At 37.1% G+C, this 24,714-nt stretch overlaps 1 protein-coding gene and 1 long non-coding RNA gene across 14 annotated transcripts in view; one reads left to right on the forward strand and one right to left on the reverse strand.

Moving 5' to 3' along the window:
- Positions 1-24,714, reverse strand: part of LOC311090648 — a 68,519-nt gene that overhangs the window by 13,135 nt on the left and 30,670 nt on the right. The gene's annotated exons all lie outside the window — the stretch shown is intronic.
- il15l (interleukin 15, like) lies at positions 1,060-6,284 on the forward strand. 13 transcript variants are annotated; one of them, XM_084126060.1, is made up of 5 exons: positions 1,060-1,291; positions 1,720-2,027; positions 2,139-2,195; positions 3,141-3,275; positions 5,946-6,284. In XM_084126060.1, exons 2-5 carry the CDS (start codon positions 1,836-1,838, stop codon positions 6,126-6,128), a joined length of 567 nt encoding a protein of 188 aa, XP_083982186.1. In that variant the 5' UTR covers positions 1,060-1,291; positions 1,720-1,835; the 3' UTR covers positions 6,129-6,284. The 13 variants fall into 13 exon arrangements, with proteins under 13 accessions (XP_083982186.1, XP_083982192.1, XP_083982191.1 ...); XM_084126066.1 differs by having other exon boundaries at positions 5,952-6,284; XM_084126065.1 differs by having other exon boundaries at positions 3,144-3,275.

Here is a 24,714-nt window from a genome sequence, read left to right on the forward strand (position 1 = left end):
CGTGGATTATCCCGCTAATACCATGGTCATCTGCCAGCAATGACAATTTAAAGCTGTTATTGATGTTTGCAACGCAATATTTGACTGGAAAAGTACAACGGGCGGTTACTTTCGTCAGTTGCGGCTCGTTGAGAAATATAATGTAGCGATTCAGCGGAGTTTAATTTATTAGGGAATTCCCTAATAATTGGATTTGACTGACAGCGCTGTGAAAAGACAAATGTGCTGAATCAGAGACGGTAAAAGTAAGTGGGTCCAATATCATTGGTCTTAAAAAGTAGGTGGGTCTTGTCCCACCCATATAGCCTACAATGGTTCCGACGCCCATGACTGGTTTTGTCGTCCAGGGTCACAATAGGATGAAAGTGTAGCGGGCTGAGAAAAAAAACAAAAAAAAAACGGACTGTCGGAGAATCCGCTCGCAACCAAGACACAGAGTCAGACATATTATATCGGGTATTAGATTTTCTAGAGACACTAACGCGTGAATTGGGTTACAGGTTGCGCTGTTGTAACCTGCTATCTGGGAAACAGTTTTGCTGTGCACTTCTTTTGCCAAACTGTATAACGATTATTGCTGCACTAAAACATTATCGCTCCGCCTATATCATATTAGTGCTTGCACTACATCTTTACATCTAGGCTACATGTTTATTCTATTTGTTCGTCTGTAAATGCAGCTGGGTTCCCGGATTTTTTTGAGTAATTACGAGTTATTTAACGGGGTTGCAACTGTAGTATGAGATAAATATTAAAAGTGTTTCCTGTAGGCCACCGCTTTTCTGCAGCGGCGCTTAATTCAATGCGATGACATAAAAGAGAGTGTAGGTCTATACCGAAAAAAATAACGACAAGAACACTTCATGTTTACTCCTGTTTACCTTGACATGGCCCACGAATGCCAAATATATATCGCGTGATTACTGAATTCAGTTTAAACTAAAGTTTAACATAACGTCCTTTCAGTTTCGTATGCTCCATGTGTTGTTGCCTATGACGGGATCACAGTCCAGCCCAATCACGAGGCGCTATATAAACGTACTCCACTGCACTCACTTCACTTCAGTCGAGATTAAGCTACGCCGTGGTAGTCATGAAGATGGATACAGTTATACTACGTCATATCTGCAGAAAGTAGCCGGAGACACGGATCTCAACATTTTACTAATGTTTTGCTTTTCTTGGAGTTGTGGCAGATGAAAACACGCCTATTCTACATGATGATTACACGTGATTCTACAATTCTGTCTATGGTCGTGTTAATCTTTACCCTCAATAAATGTTTAATGAGGTAGGTCGGTGGTAGGCTGCAGGTTGTTTAATTCCAATAAGATCGATAAAAATTAACTATGGTTTTATTATAGTGAAGTACTATTACTAGTGTAGTAACTAGTGTGTTTGTTTGGGTTTTTTTGTTTGTTTTGTTTTTGGCAGATTGATTACCATTTGTATAACCACAGTTTTCGTAAGGGCTGCTGACAAACTGTAGTTTAAAAAATTAAAATCTGTAAAAAATTATCTCTGTATTAAGTCAGTGTCAATTTTATTTGTTAAATGCATAGTTTGTTTAAATGAAATAGGCATATATATTATATAAAAGAATAAATAGGAGAAAAGAATGAATAAGTGACAATTACAATTATTTTTTGCATCTTTTTAAGAAATAATCCTGTTAATTCTATTAATCTGTATTTGTTTTTCCCTCTATTGTTTCTTTAGACTAGAGGCAGCATGTGTCTTCAGCCATGTGCTTCATTGTGTACTGAATAAGCTAAACCCCAGGGAGGTTAAAATGTAGGAAGCCACTCAAAGTGCCCCATCTCTTTCTAGGTCTGATGACAAATCTGGTGCTAAGGGGGAGCTGGATATTTGATATGAGGACAGATTTACTCCACTATTCCATGCGTTTCACATCATTATTTCTGTATCTGCTGATCATGTTGACAAGACAGATCAAGTGTGTATCAATATGCAGCATAGAGAGTGTGGATATGGTGAAACAGATTGCAGAGGAGCTGAGCAAAGTGGTACATTAGCTAATTATTATTTTATTTTTACTTAAGGAATTATTGATAGAAATTCCTGTCTTGTCTGTTCTTCCTCTGCTTCTGTTAAAGGTGTGGTTTCTCTTATGACAGGAAAATGACTGCATGCTGACGCTGTACACACCAACCCTAGCTGTAGCAGATTATGAGGTATGTGGTATGTGGATTTTACACACTATCATTATTTGTCAGTATACTATTTGAATATGCTGTTTTCTAGGTCTGACATTGTTGTGTAGTTGCCTGAAGGGACATTTGAATCTTTGTCCTGTGATATAATTACTCATCGGATAACTGATAATTTACTTTAATTGCTTTGGAATTGGAGTCAAGATATAGTGTTTTTGATAAAAAAAAAAAATGTTTTAAAAATGCATAGGCTAAATGTATATTGAAACATATTGCATACTGATGCAAGCAACAATGTTGAATTTCATAGATTTTTGTGAAGAACAGCTGGGAAATTTTCGTCCTTTGTTTATTCTTTTGTTGACCTTTAGTTTACTCAAGATTTGCAGTAGGAAACAGTCTTGTAATCATTCGCTGATATATTTCAGAAAACCTTTTGAAGAGGTTGTGTAATTTTTGTAATAAATACATGCAGGTCAGTGCATTTCACAGTAAGGAAGCACAGATGTCACTCTTATCACTTATAAGAGTTATGGCAAATTGGTTCTGTTAATTCACGTTATCTTTGTGTGTCTGGAATGTTGCTACTAAAGTTGTTTTTTAATGCCTTATAAACCACAACGGACTAACTAAGTGCTGTTGAAGTGATGTCAGTGATGCATCTCATTTGTTTCAAATATTGGCCATTAATTGCAAAGCCCCCGTCCATTTGAGAGCTCATGCAAACAATAGCAAAGCCGGCTTTTAGGCAGCCACAGATACAGTAACTTAAATCCTGGCATCTATCTAATAAATATTCTTGCTTATATGCTTTTTCTAAACTAAATTATGCTCATGATGCTCTCCTAGACCTTGCAAATAACTGTTTTTGCCCATTCAAATCTGTTTCGTTTTTGTAGTCTGAACATGCAGTCTTTAAGCATCACCGCTGCTACAGGGTATTAATTGTTGTGTCATCTCCTTTAGCAGAACTGCTCCAGGTCCACGCTTATGTGTTTTGCGCTGGAACTGAATGTTTTGTTTGTTGAAATCCAGAGTGTGGCCAAGTTGAGCTACTTGCCTCAGAAACTACTAAGGCTTCTCAATAATCTAAAATATAAGGTGAGTTCAAAATCTGCAAGTCATTTAGGATAATCCAATAATCTGATCCTCTATTATTAGAGAAGTGGCTGTATGATTGTGTGGTTCATGTAATTGTTGGTGGCTTTGTAATCAATATATTAGTTCATTAAAGATAACCTTTAATATAAAAGATGGTATGGTATTTACAGTAATATACAGCCAGTTACTGCATACATATAGCAGCAATTAGTGAGAGGGCAAAATTTATGGAAGCAAAATAATGCCAAATGATTTTGAAACAAAAAGCCTGTTGAATTGCACTACTTGAAAAAAAAAACAGGCATTGCATTAGCCATGCTTGCATTTTAATGCATTGTATTTTTAGGGCTTGCATTTTTATGGGCTGAAATTCAACATGGTTGAATATTTAAGCTGTGAATATTTCAATTCAAAACATTTCAAACACATTTTCATTATTAAAAATTCAATAATCCATATGACACATGACATTAAATTATGTTTTATTAACAAAGTTCAGGTGGAGCACATTCAAATGATCTATCCAATCATCTCGTCATCAGCAATTATCACGTCTTTCCTATCAGCATGAGAGGAAGCCTTCACAATCCTACACAATCGACTTGCCTTCATTCCTCAACAATTTTCAGCAACCCTCATGAAGTCTTTGCTTGTTCCTACCACAGCCAGGAATACGGGGGGAGCACTCTGGGTTTGGGCCAAATACCGAGGTCCGAGCCCTCTCCTCAGACAGCACGCCAAATACGCATAACATTCGTCCTATCTGGCTTATCCGTAAGTGTGAACTCGTGAAAAATAAAATAAAATAGATACCAAGAAATATCAAGCAAAACTATTCGTTCTACTATTCGTACTCGCCTGCACCCAGACATAATAATGTGTTTGTTTTGCATTACACGCAATAGTTCATGTGAGTTCGTACATTCTAGCCTGCTTGCACAGACATAGGTGTTTGTCATTATGCACCTGACCTACTTACCTTCATCTCCCAACTCTTAGTGCAGACCACACACACACACACACACAAACACCCTACAAACCATGGACACACACAGGAGCAGTGGACAGCCATTTTTGATGAGGCACCCGGGGAGCGATTGGGGGTTAGATGTCTTGCTCAAGGGCACCTCAGTCATTTCCTGCTGATATTGAGAATTGAACCCGCAACCTTTGCGTTCCCCTACCAAAATTAAGTATGCTTCAGGTTCATTTTATTAAGTACTTAAGTAAAGTTCAAGTATATTTTTAAGTAAATATACTAATATAATTGTACTAGAAGTATACTTGTAAGAGAACTGTTTCTGCACCATTGGGACTAAATTGGCCTAATTTTCATATAAAAGTACATTTGTAACAGTAGTAAACTTTGAGTACATAACTAGTTTACAACTAAGTTTTTCTGTTGTTGAACTTATAGGTATAATGATCATTTACTAGTCAAATACTTGTAGCACATTTTTTTAGGTTATGAAATTACACTCTGAAGTATACTCTAAGTAAACTACTAGTTTAGTAGTTTTATATTGCAAGTATACTTGCAAGGTTTCTTTAAGTGGACATAACATCATACATATAGTTTACTATTTATATATTATTTTTGCACTTTTGAAGTCTGAATTTTAAATATATTTCTGAGAAGTAAATAAAGTATATTTAAGAACATGAAAATAATTTATTTTTAGTTTAAAAGAACTATACTAATAGAACACTTGAATAAACTTATTTTTTTCGTAAGGGTTACCAGTCTGACTCTCTAACGATTAGGCCACGACTGCCCTAAATGTATTACTGCTCACATTTTCTATTTGTTTTTACTGAGGGATGAGCTGAAATTATTACCTGTCCTGTGATAATCTACAGCATGCGACAAATACGACCCATACATCTAAGCTGTAAATAACCCATAATAGATACAAGGATAGTAAACCTGGTAAACGAACTTTGATGTTGATTCCAGAAAGCATAGCCAGAAAGTTTGAAGGAGACTGTAAAAATAAAATATATATTTTTCAAAGCTGTAAATTTACATTTATGCATTTGGCAGATGCTTTTATCCAAAACGACTTAGGCTGCATTTTAAGGTATACATTTTACATTCTTATCAGTTCTTGCTTTCCCTGGGAATCAAACCCATGACCTTGGTGTTGCAAGCGTCAACGCTCTACTGTTTGAGCTACATAAAACAGAGTATCTGCGTATATTTTACAAAAAAAAAAAAATACTATTTCAGTATTTCTACCGTATTTCAACATTTCATATTTAATTCAATACTAATCCTATACCAATTTTTTCAGTGTAGTTTTAAAAGCTTGAATTTTGAAGCAGTTTTAAGTAGCTTTAAATGCTCAATGTTTGAAGTTTTTTAGGCCATGCAGTATTTTAGACAGATAGACTGCTATGTGGTTGTTTGCTAGGGTATTTTGGGTGTTTGCTATAAAAGGTGTTCTGGATGGTTGCTAGGGTGTTGCTATGCAGATGTTCTGGGTGGTTGCTTAATTGTAATTAAAAATTGTGTAAAACAATCTGGAAATGTTTTCATGAGATTCACACAAATTAATTTATGATTTTGTGAATTAGAATTACATTGTCTCTGGAAATGTTAAGTTATCTGTAAGACACTTCCTCTGCTGCTGTGCCCTATTACATAATAACCTATGTAACCCTATTAAGTTACAGGACAGGATGAAGTCATGCCCAGAGTGTGAGCTCTTCCAAGAACAAAGAGCAGAGACTTTTTTGGAAGAATTACAAAACTTTTTACAAATGATGAATGCTGGAAAACGTTGCACTCCGAAGAAGGTTAAGAGACATTTAGAGAACTTGATGGAAAAAAACATGAAGAACATGATCTGAAGGAGCAGCTGTGTGGATCCCTGAAGCGGTTCTGGAGAAGTTTCTGAGAGGCGAAACAGACACCATATACTAAGCTAAAAAAAACTACAGTACATACCCATCTGTAACCCGAAGCATGCAAAGATATATTTTCTTAAATAAATTACTTTTACTGAATATTTGCTACAGTGTCTGCTTTGACAACAAACTACCTCTAAAGCTTTTTTGTTATTTACTCGACTATAAATGATTGCTGAGTAGCTAATTATGCAATTGGTTGGTTTGAGAATTACAGTAGTATTCTTCTGACCAAAATAATGACAGTTATCTTAACTACAATAAGTTTAATGCATCTTAATAGAAGATTTAATTGGGAAAATCATGGGCCATAAAATGTGACAAGACGAGTTAATTGTTCACGAGTTCACAAATGTTGACCTTTTGTTACATGCAATGTTGTCAATAAATAGCCAGTAATACATTGTTACACGTTATTGGCTAATGGCTTTGCATTATTGGCAAATAAAGTTATTGGTGCGGTTTCCCAGACAGAGATTAAGCCTAGTAAAATGGCCTTTTAAACCAGATTAACAGAAATTGCTTTCTCTGTCATGGTTTTAAATAGTACAAGACTTGGTCTAGTCCAGAGTTTAATAAACTGATTTACTGGAAGACGACTAGAGCTACTACAGGACTAAATTGAGGCTTAAATTAAACCTACCAGGAGGTAGGTTTATCTTCATATTAACGTTGTGTACTTGGACTATGTCAGTGAAGATCAATATATACACACACATACACATATTTATAAACATATTATAAATATTATATGTGTGTGTATCCGAGGCAAGCTAGTAAGAGCTGTGCGTGTAAACTTCACTTCCCTGCCTCAAGAGGTGCAATAGTGACTGACACTAGAGACTAGCGTCCAGTTGTTAACACATTTACCTTCCATGCTGGAGTCCCTGGTTCGAATCCTGCTCGGAGTGGGTAGAGTAGGAAACTGCGTTTACTCACAATATTTTTGTAAACACAAAAGCATTGATTAATTATTTTTCCTTCACCATGTCCCTTTGGGGTTTCGTAGATTCTACAGCTGATGTGTGCAGTTTTTATTTGCTATTTGCTTTAAAAGAGTTTGATCTTGTTCAGTATTTTTCTGCTGTCATTGTTTTCGTTGGATTTGTTTCTCAGTTCCATGCCATTTTAATTTGTTTCTGGTCCATTCCAGGTTTTATAGGCAACCTCTGTCATTCTAATTCAGATTAGCAGAGTTGGTTTTAAATTAATCTGGTTTATTTTAGTTCAGGACTCCATAGTCCTGAGGGTTGTTCCATAAAACAAGATTAGAATACAAGCCAGGCTTATTTTGGTTAGTCAGACTTATTGTTGGTGGATTCTGTTTCATAAAGCAAAAGGCAAAATAGTTCAAACTCAGTTACTCTGGCAACTTATGCTGGGAAATTTACCTGGTCTGGGGCAGGCTAACTGTCAGGCTAGGCGTTGATGCTTAACCAGAATACCGTTAACACTGACGCGCTTGGAATGTGATGATATTACATCGGACCCTCTGGCATGCTGCCATCTATCAGTCCAAAAATGAAAGCAAATGCACTTTAATAATAGCCTAAATGTAATAAATTTGAACATACAAAAAGTGTAACAAAAGAAAAAGTAAAGTTACATTTGTTTAGTTGGTGTGATTTTTGTAATGAATCAATTAAATGTATATAAATTGGGAGCTCAACCCATATGTGTCAGACAGTAACGAGTACTGTACTTAAGTACACTTTTTGAGTATCTGTACTTTACTTGAGTATTATTTTTTTCTGGAAACTTTTTACTTTAACTTCACTACATTTGAAAGACAAATATCATACTTTTTACTCCACTACATTTCTGTCAAGGTCCTTGAATAGAAAGTAGTAACATCAGTCAGGGGATGATTTTGGTTGCAGGGGTTACATTTTGGTTGGAAAATAAAGTCGGGTTGAACCCGTAAGATTAACGTCAGAACCCAACGTTGGTTTGACATTAAACAGAGGTTGGATTTTAGTTGGAAATGAACGTCGGGTTGACGTCAGAACCCGACTGATGTTGGTTTCTGACGTCAACCCGATTTTCATTTTCAACCACAATACGTCTGTCCAACGTTGGAGATTAACGTCAATCTGACGTTGGATTCTGACATTAACCTGATTTTCATTTTCAACGTTGGGTTTGGTCTTCTAAATGCGAATTTTATCATTGTTTTGGAGCACACTAGCTTATAGATAACAGTAAGGCTAACATATTCATACTAAAAGCCAACAAACTTTAAATAGGGCACTATTTGAGGGAACAGCCATTTGGGTGTCCGAAACCATTGTGGACATTATTGAGTGCACTTATTCAATCTCACATTCAATCCCACTTCTGGAACTGTGTTCTAGAAATACATGTGATATTGATATGAGGGTAGGTAGGCAGGCATAGATTCAGAGGCATAAGGTACTGTAAGTATTACATATGGCGATACAAGGAGGGTTTAAAGGTGGTCAGCTAGCGACTACGCCACCCTGGAATCTTGCCAGGGACAGTAAAATGTAATTTTTATTATTAAAGCAACACAGGTTCGTTCACAGTAAATTGGCAGGAGACGTGAATACCAAAAAAATATATAAATTTTATTAAAGATAGAAAGAGACTTTATAAAAGCACAGAACAACCATCAATAACACTTAATATAGACCACAACAATTACACCATTTAACAAGACACACACAGAGCGACCTGAGTAGTCAGCGGCATCTGAATTCAAGAGAAAGGAGTCGAGGCGTGTCAGCAGGGGATAAAGGGCACATAAGGCCTCCACGGCGAGTCACCGTTTCTGTACACCTGTGCATCAACACTCACGCACGTACACACATGCCACTCATGACACAGCACTCGTGAGGAAGACCACCACCAGCAATCCACCCCTGCTTTAAGCACTCAGCTCCTGTAACAACAGAACTAAGTTACACAACTCAGAATTGTCACAGTTGAAACAGTCACTTCACAAAAGACTTCACTCTTCCAAGTTAAACATATTACAACTTCTAATCACAATACCAAAATGACTAAGACAAAAGAAAAGGAAAATAATCACACAAGACACAGAAACAACCAAGAAATAAAGAATTCACATTTACTTGATCAGAAATAAACTCTAATTCCCTTAACCCTTGGGCTGCATTATATATTTGACACCGTTGAGTGCGTTAAGGGACAAAAATGTCCACTCTAAACACTGCCATAAAACTATTATATATTATTATTTTTTTCCACTTTGACTGAGTTCAATATTTTAACCAGCATCAGTCCTCATCATACATACCACATATTTATTTAATTTCAGGATTTTAACCCTTTAAATTCCAGTTTTGGTGACGGTACCCTCAATTTTATAAGAGGAAAAAACACAAAAATCTAATTATTTTCCATATAGTTTTCCAAAAATTTTGGTGCATTTTTATTTTTTGTGCTACATCAGATTAAAATAAAAAACCCATTCAGTGCATTAAGGACAAAATTGTCACCATTGAAACCCATTAAAATATCCATTTTTGAACCCACTGTCATAATATTCTAAAATCATAATTTTTATTCAAATACCCTGTCATCACCAAGCCTTGGGGTAAAATATTTACTTTTTACTGTATTCAACCAGTTGGTACCAATTTTCATACATCTGACATATCACAAACATCATGCAGTATTGCAAACATTCTCCTGATTTCTACTAGGTGACTATAACCTGTGTCTGTCTCCCTACACATCAAAATCTCTAGAAAGAAAGCAAAACTACAAGATCACCATGAACATGAACTTTTATTTTTATCATCTTGTCGAGTGTGAAATGGCCGCACCAAAGGCACAGCTTTATAACTTTTGCATCAACCGCACTTGTATAAACACCGATTTCTCACTTAGACTATTGCAAAACAAAGGTAGACTTTGTTTTGGATCCCTCGCAGATAGATCTTTGTGTTGCCGCAAGATGAAAGTTGTTATGTCTAAGGACTGACTGCATGGCTGTGCTTGTGCCTACGTTGTCCTATGTGAGAAATTATTAGTTACCTTTGAAACATAGACTGCTAAAAAACGAAGCCGTGTCAAAGGTTCATGTCTGTGCGTAAATTACGCATGAATCAAACCGAAAGAAAACAATGCCGTGAGAAGCGCTTTCTCTCTCTCGTGCGCGCGCGCGCGCTCACACACACACACACACACACACTCACACACACACACACACAGAGAGAGAGAGAGAGAGTAAAACATGACTTTCAGGATATTGTGATTTTTGTCACTCGCCTAAACACCATGCATTACGGCCCTACACACACACACACACACACAATTTTTGTCAACGCAGACACACATCGCTCTCAGACATCCACACATACTCGGAAACATAATTTTTAGATCTTTGAACCATTCAAATCCTTCATGCACAGTCAAGTGCCCCTATAGTGGAAACCAGGAAAATGGCGTGCATTTCCCCCTATAGGGAATACACATGTAGTGACGTCATCTGGTAAAATACACTATATAATGCAAATATAATGCCTTTGCTTCAAAATGAAAGAATGTTTCAACAACAATCATGATTTATGTATTAATGACGGCCCCGGCTTTAAACGACGTTTTAATGGGTGTCAATGGGACATTTTTGTCCCTTATGGTACTGAATGGTGCTATTTGTTCTACACCGTGTGTGTTATACATATTTTAATTTTTTTTTTCAAAATTTGTAAATTTATGCAAAAAGTCACAACTTTGCCAAATTACATACCATTGGCATTAAAACAGCCAAAATGGTCAAAGAAATAAAAATGAAAAGGACAAAAATGTCCCTAATGCAGCCTAAGGGTTAAACCATGAACTAAACATAAAGTAAATGTACTACAATAACAATCAAACAGAAACTCACATTAACAATCTTTACAATCACACTACCGATACTGAAAGAAAAAAAAAAGGTATAAACCAACACACACACACACACACACACACTACTTCAATAACGAACACAAAAGAAAAGCAATTTTAATCCAAATGGCAACAGCAAAGCAACAGCGCCTCTCACGCAGCCCAACCACACGGAAACTAATCGCCCATGCAGACGCAATTGTAATAGACCATTCTGTACTTAATGCATCTATAAAATTACAAATTAACAATCAGACGAACTCACCATAATTTAACTACTAACAACTATTCATAAAAATCACAGAATATCGTCACTCAACCTATAAGTTAAAACCACATACCTTGGGTGCGATCTCCGGGAACCAAACCAGTCAGGCAGGCAAACACATGCATGAAAGCTGAGGGCTCGTCCAGTCTATTGAGAGGACAACGTGCGCGCCGGCGGTAACTAAGCCCTTCCGTATTGAAATGTAAACACCCGTACTGGCCGTGCTTGAATCAGCCTCACCCAAACCTTTGACTGTACACAAACAAGGATGCCGCTACAATACGAGTGGATACTTAAATAAAACACAATCTTTACTTTCTCCTACCAGAAGAGGGACAACCTCAACCCAATGCCAGCCGCAGGAATTCGCACGCCCTGAAAATAGGCTAACGTTAGCTACATGCCATTGACGACCCAGCTGACATCACCCAACATACCAATAGGGTACTGTCGTAACCCCAGTTTTCTGAAACATCGAGTGGAGAGATCCACCTAAGGGAAGGGCATCCGTACCTGACCTCTGCAGAAGCATCCAATTGCACCAAGTCTGGCTAGACAGACAGAAGCGCGCAGCCAATGCCAGGTAAGGCCCCACCCCCTTACCTTGGGGCATATAATGCCTGCAAGCACTGCTATTCTCCAGTAAGTATATTCGCTTCTCGTGCGGCAAATGGGGCAAAGCTGGTGGATCTCTCCACTCGATGTTTCAGAGAACCGGGGTTACGACAGTAACCTATTGTTCTCTTTCATCATCTCGTGTTCGAGATCCACCTATGGGAGAGACATGGACAGCTCCCCGATTGCCCAATACACTCACAGTGAGGTTTTGAAAGCCAGAGAAGGATGGTTGCCCCAGGGAGGCGGTGCCTGACACGTCCCATAATCATGAACCTGTAATCCTGACGCACACACATGACTGCTGTGCACATGCAGGACATGAAACATGTATGAGGCATACACACGATAATAACCCCAGCAACACCAATGTGCATACACCCAGAAAAGGAATGGAAATGCATGCTTGGTGACAGGAATGTGCATGGCCTGCCAGCCTATTCACTCCTTATTCAATACTTCCAACAGGGTTGCAGGGAAGGGCTAAGAAGACCCCACCCCTAAAACCGAATGTGCTACCTAGATTCTGGTGACATCCAGTCGGTAGTAACGCACAAAGGTATGAGGAGAAGTCCAACTGGCAGCGGAGCAGATGTCCTGCAGTGACACTCCCCTAAACAAAGCCCAAGAGGCGGCTAAGCCCCTCGTGGAATGAGCTCTGATGTCCCCTGGGGGCTGCACTCCCTTTGATTCATAAGCCAAAGCTATAGCATTCAAAAGGCAATGTGAGAGGCATTGCTTAGATATGGGATTCCCTCTATGAGGGGGCGCCCATGAAATAAAGAGCTGGTCGCTCTTCCGGAAAGCACTGGTCCTGGGGCCTGTACCATGAAGGTAGCTGAACAAACTCGGGGTTACAGGATTAGTTTTGAGTTGACAAAACCAAACCGATGCAATCAGGCTTTATTGGTACCATGATGCAGCTCATCAACTTTCTCTGTCAACTCAGGCTTTGATCCTTAAGCTATGATTACTCCACGCGCGCGTGCACATAAAAGAGTGACGTCGACACTGAACAACCAATCGCGGGTAAAGCTAGAGCAATATATTTTTCCGCGGAGGAGCAAGAGATAATCATTAATAATTACGATTAATTTAAATATGTATTTCAAGCTCGAAACAATACGGTCTCTGCTGCCAAAGCAAGAGAAGACTGTTGGAGAAAGATTGCTGATTGTTAATGTATAAGTTAAACAAATACATTCTATATTTATGTAAAATTATGTATGTATATATGTATGTGTAGCCTATATGTGTAATATAGCCAATAGCCTATTTTTGTAATATATAAAAAATGTGCATGTATGTAGGCTACTAAGAAAGATTAACATTCATTGATTTTTAGATTTTTAGATGCAACCCCAACTCCAAATGTTCTTGGCAGCAGATAAAGACAAAATATAAAAATATAATTCAAAGTGGTTATTTCAAGGAGTTAATTCAAAGAGTATTTACCACAACCTTTTATTACTTTTGTGAACATTTTATCACACTTGTTTGCAGCAAACAGAAATAAAGAATTAAATTCAGAAAACCAGAATACACTGGCGGAGGAGTTGGCTCTGAGTAGGCAATAAGGGACGGCCGATTATGGATGGGATTACAGGTGCTGTACAATCTGACCCTGGTGCTGGCTCCTCTAAGCAAGTAACACTGAGTACGTGTGCAATACATTACTACTTTTTTTTTTAAGTTTTAAATATGGCTGACTGTATGTTCTGCAGGGAAATACAGTGTCCCTGTTGAAGCTAGCACACATTCACACACACAGACACAGACACACAGACACAGTCTCCCACACAGAGGTCAGTATGCAGCAGACAGAACACCAAACATAACCTGCTTTACAACAGTTATGCTTTACAGTGGCCTACTTTTATTTATTAGGGTGAAGCAAATGATGAAGACACTCTGTCTGTGTGTTCTCAGACAGTTGCTGATGTGAATGCACTGGGCTTTTTATTATGGCAAACATTTGAATGTGTGGCATAAAAAAGGGACTGGCCCTTACACATCTCTTTTGTAGGATTTTTCACAACCTGACCCAGAAACTGAGGCCTCTACCTCAATGGGCTTCAGAAGAAATGTGTAAGGATTTAAAACCCTTGACATAAATTACAGTCAGTCCTGTGTTTGTAGGAAGTCAAGGAACTTTTTGTGATTTTGATGAGCCTCCAGAAAACTTGTAATGATCATGTTTGTGGTGGAATTATGTTTCAGGTGGAAACAGACTCAGTCAGGGCCCTGTACAAAAAGAGTCTAGAACTAGACTGCACACTAAAAGAGTCTCAAGCTAGACTGCACACTAAAGGAGACTTGAACTAGACTGCACACTAAAGGAGACTTGAACTAGACTGCACACTAAAGGAGCTGACTGTGAGCTGAGGAGGCTCCAAACAAAATCAAACAGCTGGATAAAACTGATCTATATATATATAACTTATTTAACCAAGTAACACTTTAGTATGAATATTTATTAATGCAACTTTCTCTTGCTCTCTTTCTCTCTCCCATCCCACAAAACCAATAAAACAGTTTGAGACATATCTGCAGTTTCAATGTGCTTTTATTAAGTGTAATATTGTATGGTGATTGCATCTACATCTGCACCAGCTGGGTGGTCAAGTGTGATCGGGTCAGTTTCATCGGGGAGAAGCTGGTTTTGTGTTGTTTCTCGCTCTTTCTACTGGTGGCTATATTGTGCAGAATGGCACATACAGCCACTATCTGTGATGCCCGCTCTGGTGACTCTGAAGCGCCGAACACAGTTGAAATGTGCCTTTAGGATGCCAAAGGTCATCGCTATCTTCACTCTGGTTTTACTGAGGGCCACACTGAAGCGGTGCTGTGGCCCTATCTGAGGGTCATGATAGGGGGTCATTGTGTAGGTTTTTCTATCTCAGTTCAAATTAACAGTGTTTTGTACTGTACCAAATTTAACTTGCTTTCCTCAAAGTGCTGACACAACACAGACTCAAGGAAAATTTGTAAGACAAGCACTGGAGCCAGGCCATTTGGCATCCAAACTTGATCATATGTTCATGACCACAAGTCATCTGCAGATGAAATGTTTAGTAGATCATTGTTATATCTGTTAAAGTTACTATTAATTTAAAGATTCATCTCACAGAAAATAATCATCTCACATATTCACATCATCTCTACCTGAACATTAAGGCTGTGATAGGACTTCCTATTAACATAATCTGCCTCATGTTCCCCTAGAGCAGTGGAGATTGGAGCAATAGACTGCATACATGTTGCAATGACTTGGGAATCCTATCATAAGATTATCAGAAGAATAATAAAAAAGATTCAAAATAATTCTTAACATGTATTATATTGTGTAGTACATTTGTGAAATTTGCTTTTTGAGAAAAAAAAAAGTGTTCATGTGATGTCACCCTATCAATATATCTTACCGGCAATTTTATAAAAGCCCTCTTTTATGGACATGGTCGATAAATGTCCGGGGAACACTATTAATGAAGCTTTTCATGTACTCCTGCAGAGCGAGGACCATCTTGCGAATGGTTCGACAAACATATGTTTTCCCCTAGCTTCTGTGCGTCACCCGCCGTGCAAGAATGTACCACTTGCACACACAAAAAAAAACAAAACGCAACGCAATACAATTTGCGGTACAGTAAGTGCATGAATTCGACGTGTTAAATTCTTTATGTGAGGCTCAAGAAGTTCGCAAAGATAAGACATTCCTTCCGCGGAAAATCTGTATCTTTCATACAAGTAACTATCAGGAAAGGCAAGGGGATTTTGTCTGGCTAAAAACTATTTCTCTACGAAGTGCTCGTCAAACAATTTGCGCTGAGATGTCCACCGGATTTGGAAGAAAAGGTGAAGTCATTGCAACAGACACTTGGAATAAGTTACGTCACCTATAATGTTTCTTTGCTCTCAGCTGATTGGTCAAACTTCGGTCTGAGATCTTGAATCCAGAACATAACCTGCCCCGGAGCAGGTTAGCCGTGCAGCGTAAGATACCATGGCAACGAACACCGATTAAAGCCGAGCTACTTTCATAGTACCTAAAACCCAGGGTTGGCGGAAACTAAGCTGAAACATAGCTGGCTAGCCACCTAATCCGGCTTCATGGTACAGGCCCCTGGCCTCAACCTCAAATTTCCTCCTGATTTGTTGGCAATAAATTGGTCATCTTCAAAGTGTACCTGTAGGTAGGCTTATAAAATCAGTTTCCACTGCACACTTAAAATGTTATTGAAGAGGCATAATTCTCTACACTTGGAAATATGATGCCCTTTAAATTGTCATGTCACCTTTGTGAACATTACATGACAGAGTTTTCTGCTGTTGTTGTCTTCTGTCAGGCAGGCTGTTTCTTTAAATAGTTGTAATATTTATAATATTCATATTTTCAGGCTCCCTCTCCTAAAGTTAAATACTTTTAATAATTTGAAACCCCATGTTTGCATCTGCCTTCAGCCTCTGCCTATCAAACACCTCCCCCAACACTCCTGGCTCCAGTTTAACATGCTGCATCCTCCTCTGAATGGTCCTGATGTCAGGCAGAGGCATATTCATGGCTTGGAGGGTTTTATATCCTGTAGTGCCACAATATAACTATAGTTACATCTCCACCTCCCCCTTTTTTTGTTTTGCAACTAGTTGTGCCAGCACATTGTCACGCTTCAAAGACAGGGTTGCCAACTTTTCAGTTTAGCTCGGAGTGAGACTTCTCCAACGGGGTGGGGTAAGACTTTCCCTCTTTGCCGTGCGTGCGCGCGCTATCGGTTTGGAGCACAGTCTCTGTCTCGCATGCGTGCTCGCTCTAGATTCCGGGAGATTTTAACTACTTTGCGCCATAACTAGTGGTCCATCCAGTAGTTAAGAGCCTGAATTGTTTATAGTAATTCTGAAATTTAGTGCACATGAGTGGAAAAAAAATACAGCACAGAAGAATGTCTAATTTAGCGTGAGATTTCTTTGTTAAGCGTGAGATTGAGGCTGAATGCGTGACTGTCACGCCAGATGCGTGAGAGTTGGCAACCCTGCAAAGAGAGAGAGAACCCAGGCGCAGAATGAACAGAGAGCAAACAGTTTATTATGGACAGTTTGTACAGATGAGGATACTCAAAACACCACGTTTAACCGGCGGGCTACCAGAACATAAAACAACGGAGAGGATGAGTGGTGTGAATAATGCTGAGTGGAAGCCAAACAGGAACCAGAATGAAGATAACACCAAACAGGAACCAGAATGAAGATAACTCCAAACAGGAACCAGAATGAAGATAACTCCAAACGATCTCCAGAAGTTGTCAATTTCTGTGGAAACTTAATACACACATGGAACCCAGACAACACACCAAAACGAACCAGCAAAGACAAGGGGAAAAGAAGCACAATATAAAGGGACAGGATCAGGTGAGCACAATTAATGAAAGGTACCAAAGTACATGAGGATCAGGTGAGCACAATTAGTGAAATGAGGGCAAGACAAGAACTAAACAAGGGGGCGTGGTAACAGAAAACAAGGAGGCAGGACAAGAGGAGCACATGGCAAACACAAACAAAGACAGAGCCATGTGCTCAGACACAAAACCAACGAGGAAACATTAAACAATGACAAAACAGACAAGACAGTAAGAGCAGGATCCTGATACACATAATCTAATTTATACAGCTTTCTTTACAGTTTTGCTCATGTAATAGTGTGAAAAATGTATAATTCATCAAACTGCTTCTCAATCAGTTGCAGAGAGAGATTGAGCTTGATAATGAGAGATGATCCATATCTCATTAAAGTGGGGAAGGTTGGAATATTAAATTCACTCAGAATGGAAATTGTAATTGTTTTATCCAGCATTTGGTTTTTGTGCTTATCGAACATTATAATTGCACTACTGCCCTGTACTGTATAAGTTTGACGATAAAGATGTGTTGTGTTCTCTTGTGTTACTGATTTGGTATAACCCCCTGTTCAACCAATGGTACATTCCTCACGTGTTGCACTCGCACTCGCACACACAGTTTGCTGGAAGCACTCTGAAGAGAGATTGTCGATCCAGATTGTTGATCCAGAACAGATGATTGTAACACTGTCCCATTTTATGCTTGCAGTAAACACACAAAAGTGAAAAGGCTTCTCTGGTGTCTGTCTTTATTTGGGCTGATCCTGTGGTGCGTCCAGTAGTGTTGTTTTTGGCGGCCTGTTTTAATTTTAGTTTTAGTCTAGTCTTTGTGTCAAGCTGTCGTTTTAGTTTTTATTAGTTTTAGTCACGTTCATACTCTTTTTAGTCTAGTCAAGTTTTAGTCGACGAAAACTGATGACATTTTAGTCTAGTTTTAGTCGACGAAAACTGATGACATTTTAGTCTAGTTTTAGTCAATGAAAATTGTATTTTAGTCTCTTTTTAGTAATGCAATTCTATTTGACCCAGTCAATATAGAATTTCAAACAAGGTTATCTTATTATATTTAGTATATTTAGGGCTGTGACGGTGGCAGTTTGTTTTACCACCGCGGTAATGGACCAACCCAGCTAACAGGGAACGTTCCCACAACTTTCACTAACGTTCTTTAAAAGTTGTGTAAATGTTAGCACAAAACGTTAGTAAAATAATGTTTTCGGAACGTTCATACAACGTTATTAACGTTCTTGTAACGTTGAGTAAAAAACGTTCTTAGAACAACGTTCTTGGAACGTCTTTATGACGTTATTTGTGATTGATGAACGTTCTCATAACGTTGATAGAAAACGTTCTTAGAACAAGGTTCTTGGAACGTCTTTATGACGTTATTTGTGATTGATGAACGTTCTCATAACGTTGATAGAAAACGTTCTTAGAACAAGGTTTTTGGAACGTCTTTTTGACGTTATTTTTGACTTGATTAACATTCTCATAACGTTGATAGAAAACGTTCTTAGAACAAGGTTCTTGGAACGTCTTTTTGACGTTATTTGTGATTGATGAACATTCTCATAATGTTGATAGAAAATGTTCTTAGAACAAGGTTCTTGGAACGTCTTTATGACGTTATGTTGTGATGGATGAACGTTCTCATAATGTTGATAGAAAACGTTCTTAGAACAAGGTTCTTGGAACGTCTTTATGACGTTATTTATGATTGATGAAAGTTCTCATAACGTTGATAGAAAACGTTCTTAGAACAAGGTTCTTGGAATGTCTTTTTGACGTTATTTGTGATTGATGAACGTTCTCATAATGTTGATAGAAAACGTTCTTAGAACAAGGTTCTTGGAATGTCTTTTTGACGTTATTTGTGATTGATGAACGTTCTCATAACGTTGATAGAAAACGTTCTTAGAACAAGGTTCTTGGAACGTCTTTATGACGTTATGTTGTGATGGATGAACGTTCTCATAATGTTGATAGAAAACGTTCTTAGAACAAGGTTCTTGGAACGTCTTTATGACGTTATTTATGATTGATGAAAGTTCTCATAACGTTGATAGAAAACGTTCTTAGAACAAGGTTCTTGGAATGTCTTTTTGACGTTATTTGTGATTGATGAACGTTCTCATAATGTTGATAGAAAACGTTCTTAGAACAAGGTTCTTGGAATGTCTTTTTGACGTTATTTGTGATTGATGAACGTTCTCATAACGTTGATAGAAAACGTTCTTAGAACAAGGTTCTTGGAACGTCTTTATGACGTTATTTGTGATTGATGAACGTTCTCATAACGTTGATAGAAAACGTTCTTAGAACAAGGTTCTTGGAACGTCTTTTTGATGTTATTTTTGATTTGATTAACGTTCTCATAACGTTGATAGAAAACGTTCTTAGAACAAGGTTCTTGGAACGTCTTTTTGACGTTTTTTGTGATTGATGAACGTTCTCATAATGTTGATAGAAAATGTTCTTAGAACAAGGTTCTTGGAACGTCTTTATGACGTTATGTTGTGATGGATGAACGTTCTCATAATGTTGATAGAAAACGTTCTTAGAACAAGGTTCTTGGAACGTCTTTATGACGTTATTTATGATTGATGAAAGTTCTCATAACGTTGATAGAAAACGTTCTTAGAACAAGGTTCTTGGAACGTCTTTATGACGTTATTTATGATTGATGAAAGTTCTCATAACGTTGATAGAAAACGTTCTTAGAACAAGGTTCTTGGAATGTCTTTTTGACGTTATTTGTGATTGATGAACGTTCTCATAACGTTGATAGAAAACGTTCTTAGAACAAGGTTCTTGGAACGTCTTTATGACGTTATTTATGATTGATGAAAGTTCTCATAACGTTGATAGAAAACGTTCTTAGAACAAGGTTCTTGGAATGTCTTTTTGACGTTATTTGTGATTGATGAACGTTCTCATAACGTTGATAGAAAACGTTCTTAGAACAAGGTTCTTGGAACGTCTTTATGACGTTATTTATGATTGATGATCGTTCTCATAACGTTGATAGAAAACGTTATTAGAACAAGGTTCTTGGAACATCTTTATGACATTATGTTGTGATGGATGAACGTTCTCATAACGTTGATAGAAAACATTCTTAGAACAAGGTTCTTGGAACGTCTTTATGACGTTATTTATGATTGATGAAAGTTCTCATAATGTTGATAGAAAACGTTCTTAGAACAAGGTTTTTGGAACGTCTTTATGACATTATGTTGTGATGGATGAACGTTCTCATAACGTTGATAGAAAACGTTCTTAGAACAAGGTTCTTGGAACGTCTTTAAGACGTTATGTTGTGATGGATGAACATTATCATAATGTTGATAGAAAACATTCTTAGAACAAGGTTCTTGGAACGTCTTTTTGACGTTATTTGTGATGGATGAAAGTTCTCATAACGTTGATAGAAAACGTTCTTAGAACAAGGTTCTTGGAACGTCTTTATGACGTTATTTGTGATTGATGAAAGTTCTCATAACGTTGATAGAAAACGTTCTTAGAACAAGGTTCTTGGAACGTCTTTTTGACGTTATTTGTGATGGATGAAAGTTCTCATAACGTTGATAGAAAACGTTCTTAGAACAAGGTTCTTGGAACGTCTTTTTGACGTTATTTGTGATTGATGAAAGTTCTCATAATGTTGATAGAAAACGTTCTTAGAACAAGGTTCTTGGAACGTCTTTTTGACGTTATTTGTGATTGATGAAAGTTCTCATAATGTTGATAGGAAACGTTCTTAGAACAAGGTTCTTGGAACGTCTTTATGACGTTATGTTGTGATGGATGAAAGTTCTCATAATGTTGATAGAAAACGTTCTTAGAACAAGGTTCTTGGAACATCTTTTTGACGTTATTTGTGATTGATGAAAGTTCTCATAATGTTGATAGAAAACGTTCTTAGAACAAGGTTCTTGGAACGTCTTTTTGACGTTATTTGTGATTGATGAAAGTTCTCATAATGTTGATAGAAAACATTCTTAGAACAAGGTTCTTGGAACGTCTTTTTGACGTTATTTGTGATTGATGAAAGTTCTCATAATGTTGATAGGAAACGTTCTTAGAACAAGGTTCTTGGAATGTCTTTATGACGTTATGTTGTGATGGATGAACGTTCTCATAATGTTGATAGAAAACGTTCTTAGAACAAGGTTCTTGGAACATCTTTTTGACGTTATTTGTGATTGATGAAAGTTCTCATAATGTTGATAGAAAACGTTCTTAGAACAAGGTTCTTGGAACGTCTTTTTGACGTTATTTGTGATTGATGAACGTTCTCATAACGTTGTTAGAAAACATTCTTAGAACAAGGTTCTTGGAACGTCTTTTTGACGTTATGTTGTGATGGATGAACGTTCTCATAATGTTGATAGAAAACGTTCTTAGAACAAGGTTCTTGGAACGTTTTTTTGACATTATTTGTGATTGATGAAAGTTCTCATAACGTTGATAGAAAACGTTCTTAGAACAAGGTTCTTGGAACGTCTTTTTGACGTTATATTGTGATGGATGAACATTCTCATAATGTTGATAGAAAACGTTCTTAGAACAAGGTTCTTGGAACGTCTTTTTGACATTATTTGTGATTGATGAAAGTTCTCATAACGTTGATAGAAAACGCTCTTAGAACAAGGTTCTTGGAACGTCTTTATGACGTTATTTGTGATGGATGAACATTCTCATAATGTTGATAGAAAACGTTCTTAGAACAAAGTTCTTGGAACATCTTTTTGACATTATTTGTGATTGATGAAAGTTCTCATAACGTTGATAGAAAACGTTCTTAGAACAAGGTTCTTGGAACGTCTTTATGACGTTATTTGTGATTGATGAAAGTTCTCATAACGTTGATAGAAAACGTTCTTAGAACAACATTCTCAGAACGTCCTTATAATGTTATTAGTATTTTCTGAATGTTATATTTAGGCTATCATAGGCTATCATAGGCTATCATATTTTGAGTGTTTTTAGTAATTGTTGTTTTGGTGTGTTTGAGTGCTCATTGATGTTACAATTACACAGCAAAAGTTCAGTGACATTTTTATTTGTGAATGGTAGAAAGCAAGTACTGATCCTGAAATAATGACATAAATAAAGGTAAAAAATTGAACTACATGATGCAGGGAGCAGACTACACAGTGAACTCAGAGAAAACGCTACGCTTGAGTAAAAACAGTTTGTGAATAGGCTACTACAAATGATGCCCATGAAAGAGATTGTGAATGCATTGAATAGGATATGTTTTGTTGGTTAATAGCATGCTACTATTACACAGTAGTGATAATGTTAAGCACCAGAATGAAATAAAATATTCAGAAGTTAACAGCATAGCTGACTTACAGATTCAGTTAACATCCACTAATGAGTAAGCGTGATGATTCAGGGAGCTGGCTACACAGTGAACTCAGAGGAAACGCTACCCTTGAGCAAACAGTGTGTGAATAGCTACGACAAATGATGGGAAAGTGCCCGTGCAAAATCAGTTTTTGTGTGTGTTTTTAATAATTGTTGTTTTGGTGTGTTTGAGTGCTCATTGTTACAATTACACAGCAAAAGTTCAGTGACATTTTTATTTATGCATGGAAGAAAGCACCAAGTAAAATTTGACTATATACGATTCAGGGAGCAGGCTACAGTGAACTCTGAGAAAAGCTGTGAATAAAATACAATATTCAGAAGTAAACAGTGTAGCTGACAGAGTGTTTATGCCAGAATGTTAATTTTTAGACAATTACCTTCTTTTACCGATATATTTAACAATATCTTTTGCATTTCTAATCCAAACAACGTCAAACTTTACACTGACTGCACTTACTTGTGCCCGTAGCAAAAAACCTGTCAAGTTTGAAAATGTTGTTAACAGACAGACAGACAGACCTTCCTATAATTTGGATAGATGTACAGATAGATAGATATGCTATTCAAATATGTGAAGCACTGTTAAATATATTGAAATACATTTTGAAAATATATTATTTCAAAAATACATTGAACATAAACCTTTTAAATTGTTCCTCATGTTACATCTTTAAATATGTGTACATATTGTGTATATTTCACAAAATATATTCATGCCTTTTATCATGTTTAGTTTTTAATAAATGTTTTTGCAATTTTATTTCTACACCACGTTAACCATTTATAAAGCTATATAATATATTACATTATATTATAATATATAACTATATATAGCCTATTAACCTATTATATAAATGATTTTGTAAACATTGTTTTACACTCATACTTCATATACTCATTCCGTTTACAGTTTGGTGATGGCCACTAGCCATACACTTAATAATGTTAACCTCACATTTCAGGATATTTTATATGATTATCAAATAATTCCCTCCATCAATTCTTCTTTTATATTAAATGCTGCGTGAGCGTGACTTCTACGTCTTTTAATTAGCGCGCGCACTCGAGTTGGATTTGAACCAGATTTGAACTGGAGTTACCATGGAAACGGGCGGGGAGCTCAACTGACGACCACACCACAGTCTATGCTGACGACAAGCAGCAACTCCGTCTCTCACTGTTGTCTCTTCGCTAATTTCAGGTAAGTTTAGTCACCAAAATTAAACAAATTGTACATAAAAATGTTTCTGACACATTCTTTCATGTAAATGATACGCTTCCGTTGAATATTTACTTTATAGAAATGGTTTTAGTGTCTTCGGGAAAAGTCCGTTAGCATCTCAACTTTTAGGCTAACGTCAAGGTAAGTTAAGGTTAGGTTGATTAGACTTTAGCTGCTAAGTTTAGGCTTTAGGCTTTTAATCAGAGGTTTTGTAAAGGTTTTGCTGGCATTTTTTCAATGTGAATGGAAGTAACGTTAAACTAAATTATCTTAAAAGTAATTAACTTAAAAGTATTCACTGGACCGTTAATTCATAGTTTTCACGTGACGGAATGCCCACCTGGAGGGCAAATTGGGGTTTTATAATGCCATTTATCCCTAGTATTAACATGCAACCGTTTCAAGTCAAGTTTCAAGTCAGTTGAATCACCGTTTTATATTATTAATGTGCTCTTTTAATTTAAGCATACAGCCGCACACACACACATACGTTACACACAGATTAATAACCTTACTTAAAAAAAAAAGATATATTCCTGGACAAGCTACTTTTTTTTTTTTTTTTTTTTTTTTTTTTACAAGTGAATGAACGATTTATTTGTCCAAAGGACAAGTAACTTACAAGACCAGGGTTAATGCTAAGCCCTGTGGCCAGTTGCATAAACTGTTAAGACTAGTCTTACAAGTTAGTCATCCAATTTTATTCTTTAAAACTGTTAATAACTTTTTAAAGTCAGTAACATAATAGATTGGTCTAATTTGACACCGAACAGTAAGACT

Source organism: Abramis brama (assembly GCF_963993115.1).
Source record: "Abramis brama genome assembly, chromosome: 10".
Classification (NCBI taxonomy): domain Eukaryota; kingdom Metazoa; phylum Chordata; class Actinopteri; order Cypriniformes; family Leuciscidae; genus Abramis; species Abramis brama.

Coding starts and splice junctions, on each gene's coding strand:
- il15l (XM_084126060.1), top strand. CDS start 1,836: ATGACAAATCTGGTGCTAAGGGGGAGCTGGATATTTGATATGAGGACA. Junction 2,028..2,138: donor CAGAGGAGCTGAGCAAAGTG/GTACATTAGCTA, acceptor CTCTTATGACAG/GAAAATGACTGCATGCTGAC. Junction 2,196..3,140: donor TAGCTGTAGCAGATTATGAG/GTATGTGGTATG, acceptor CATCTCCTTTAG/CAGAACTGCTCCAGGTCCAC.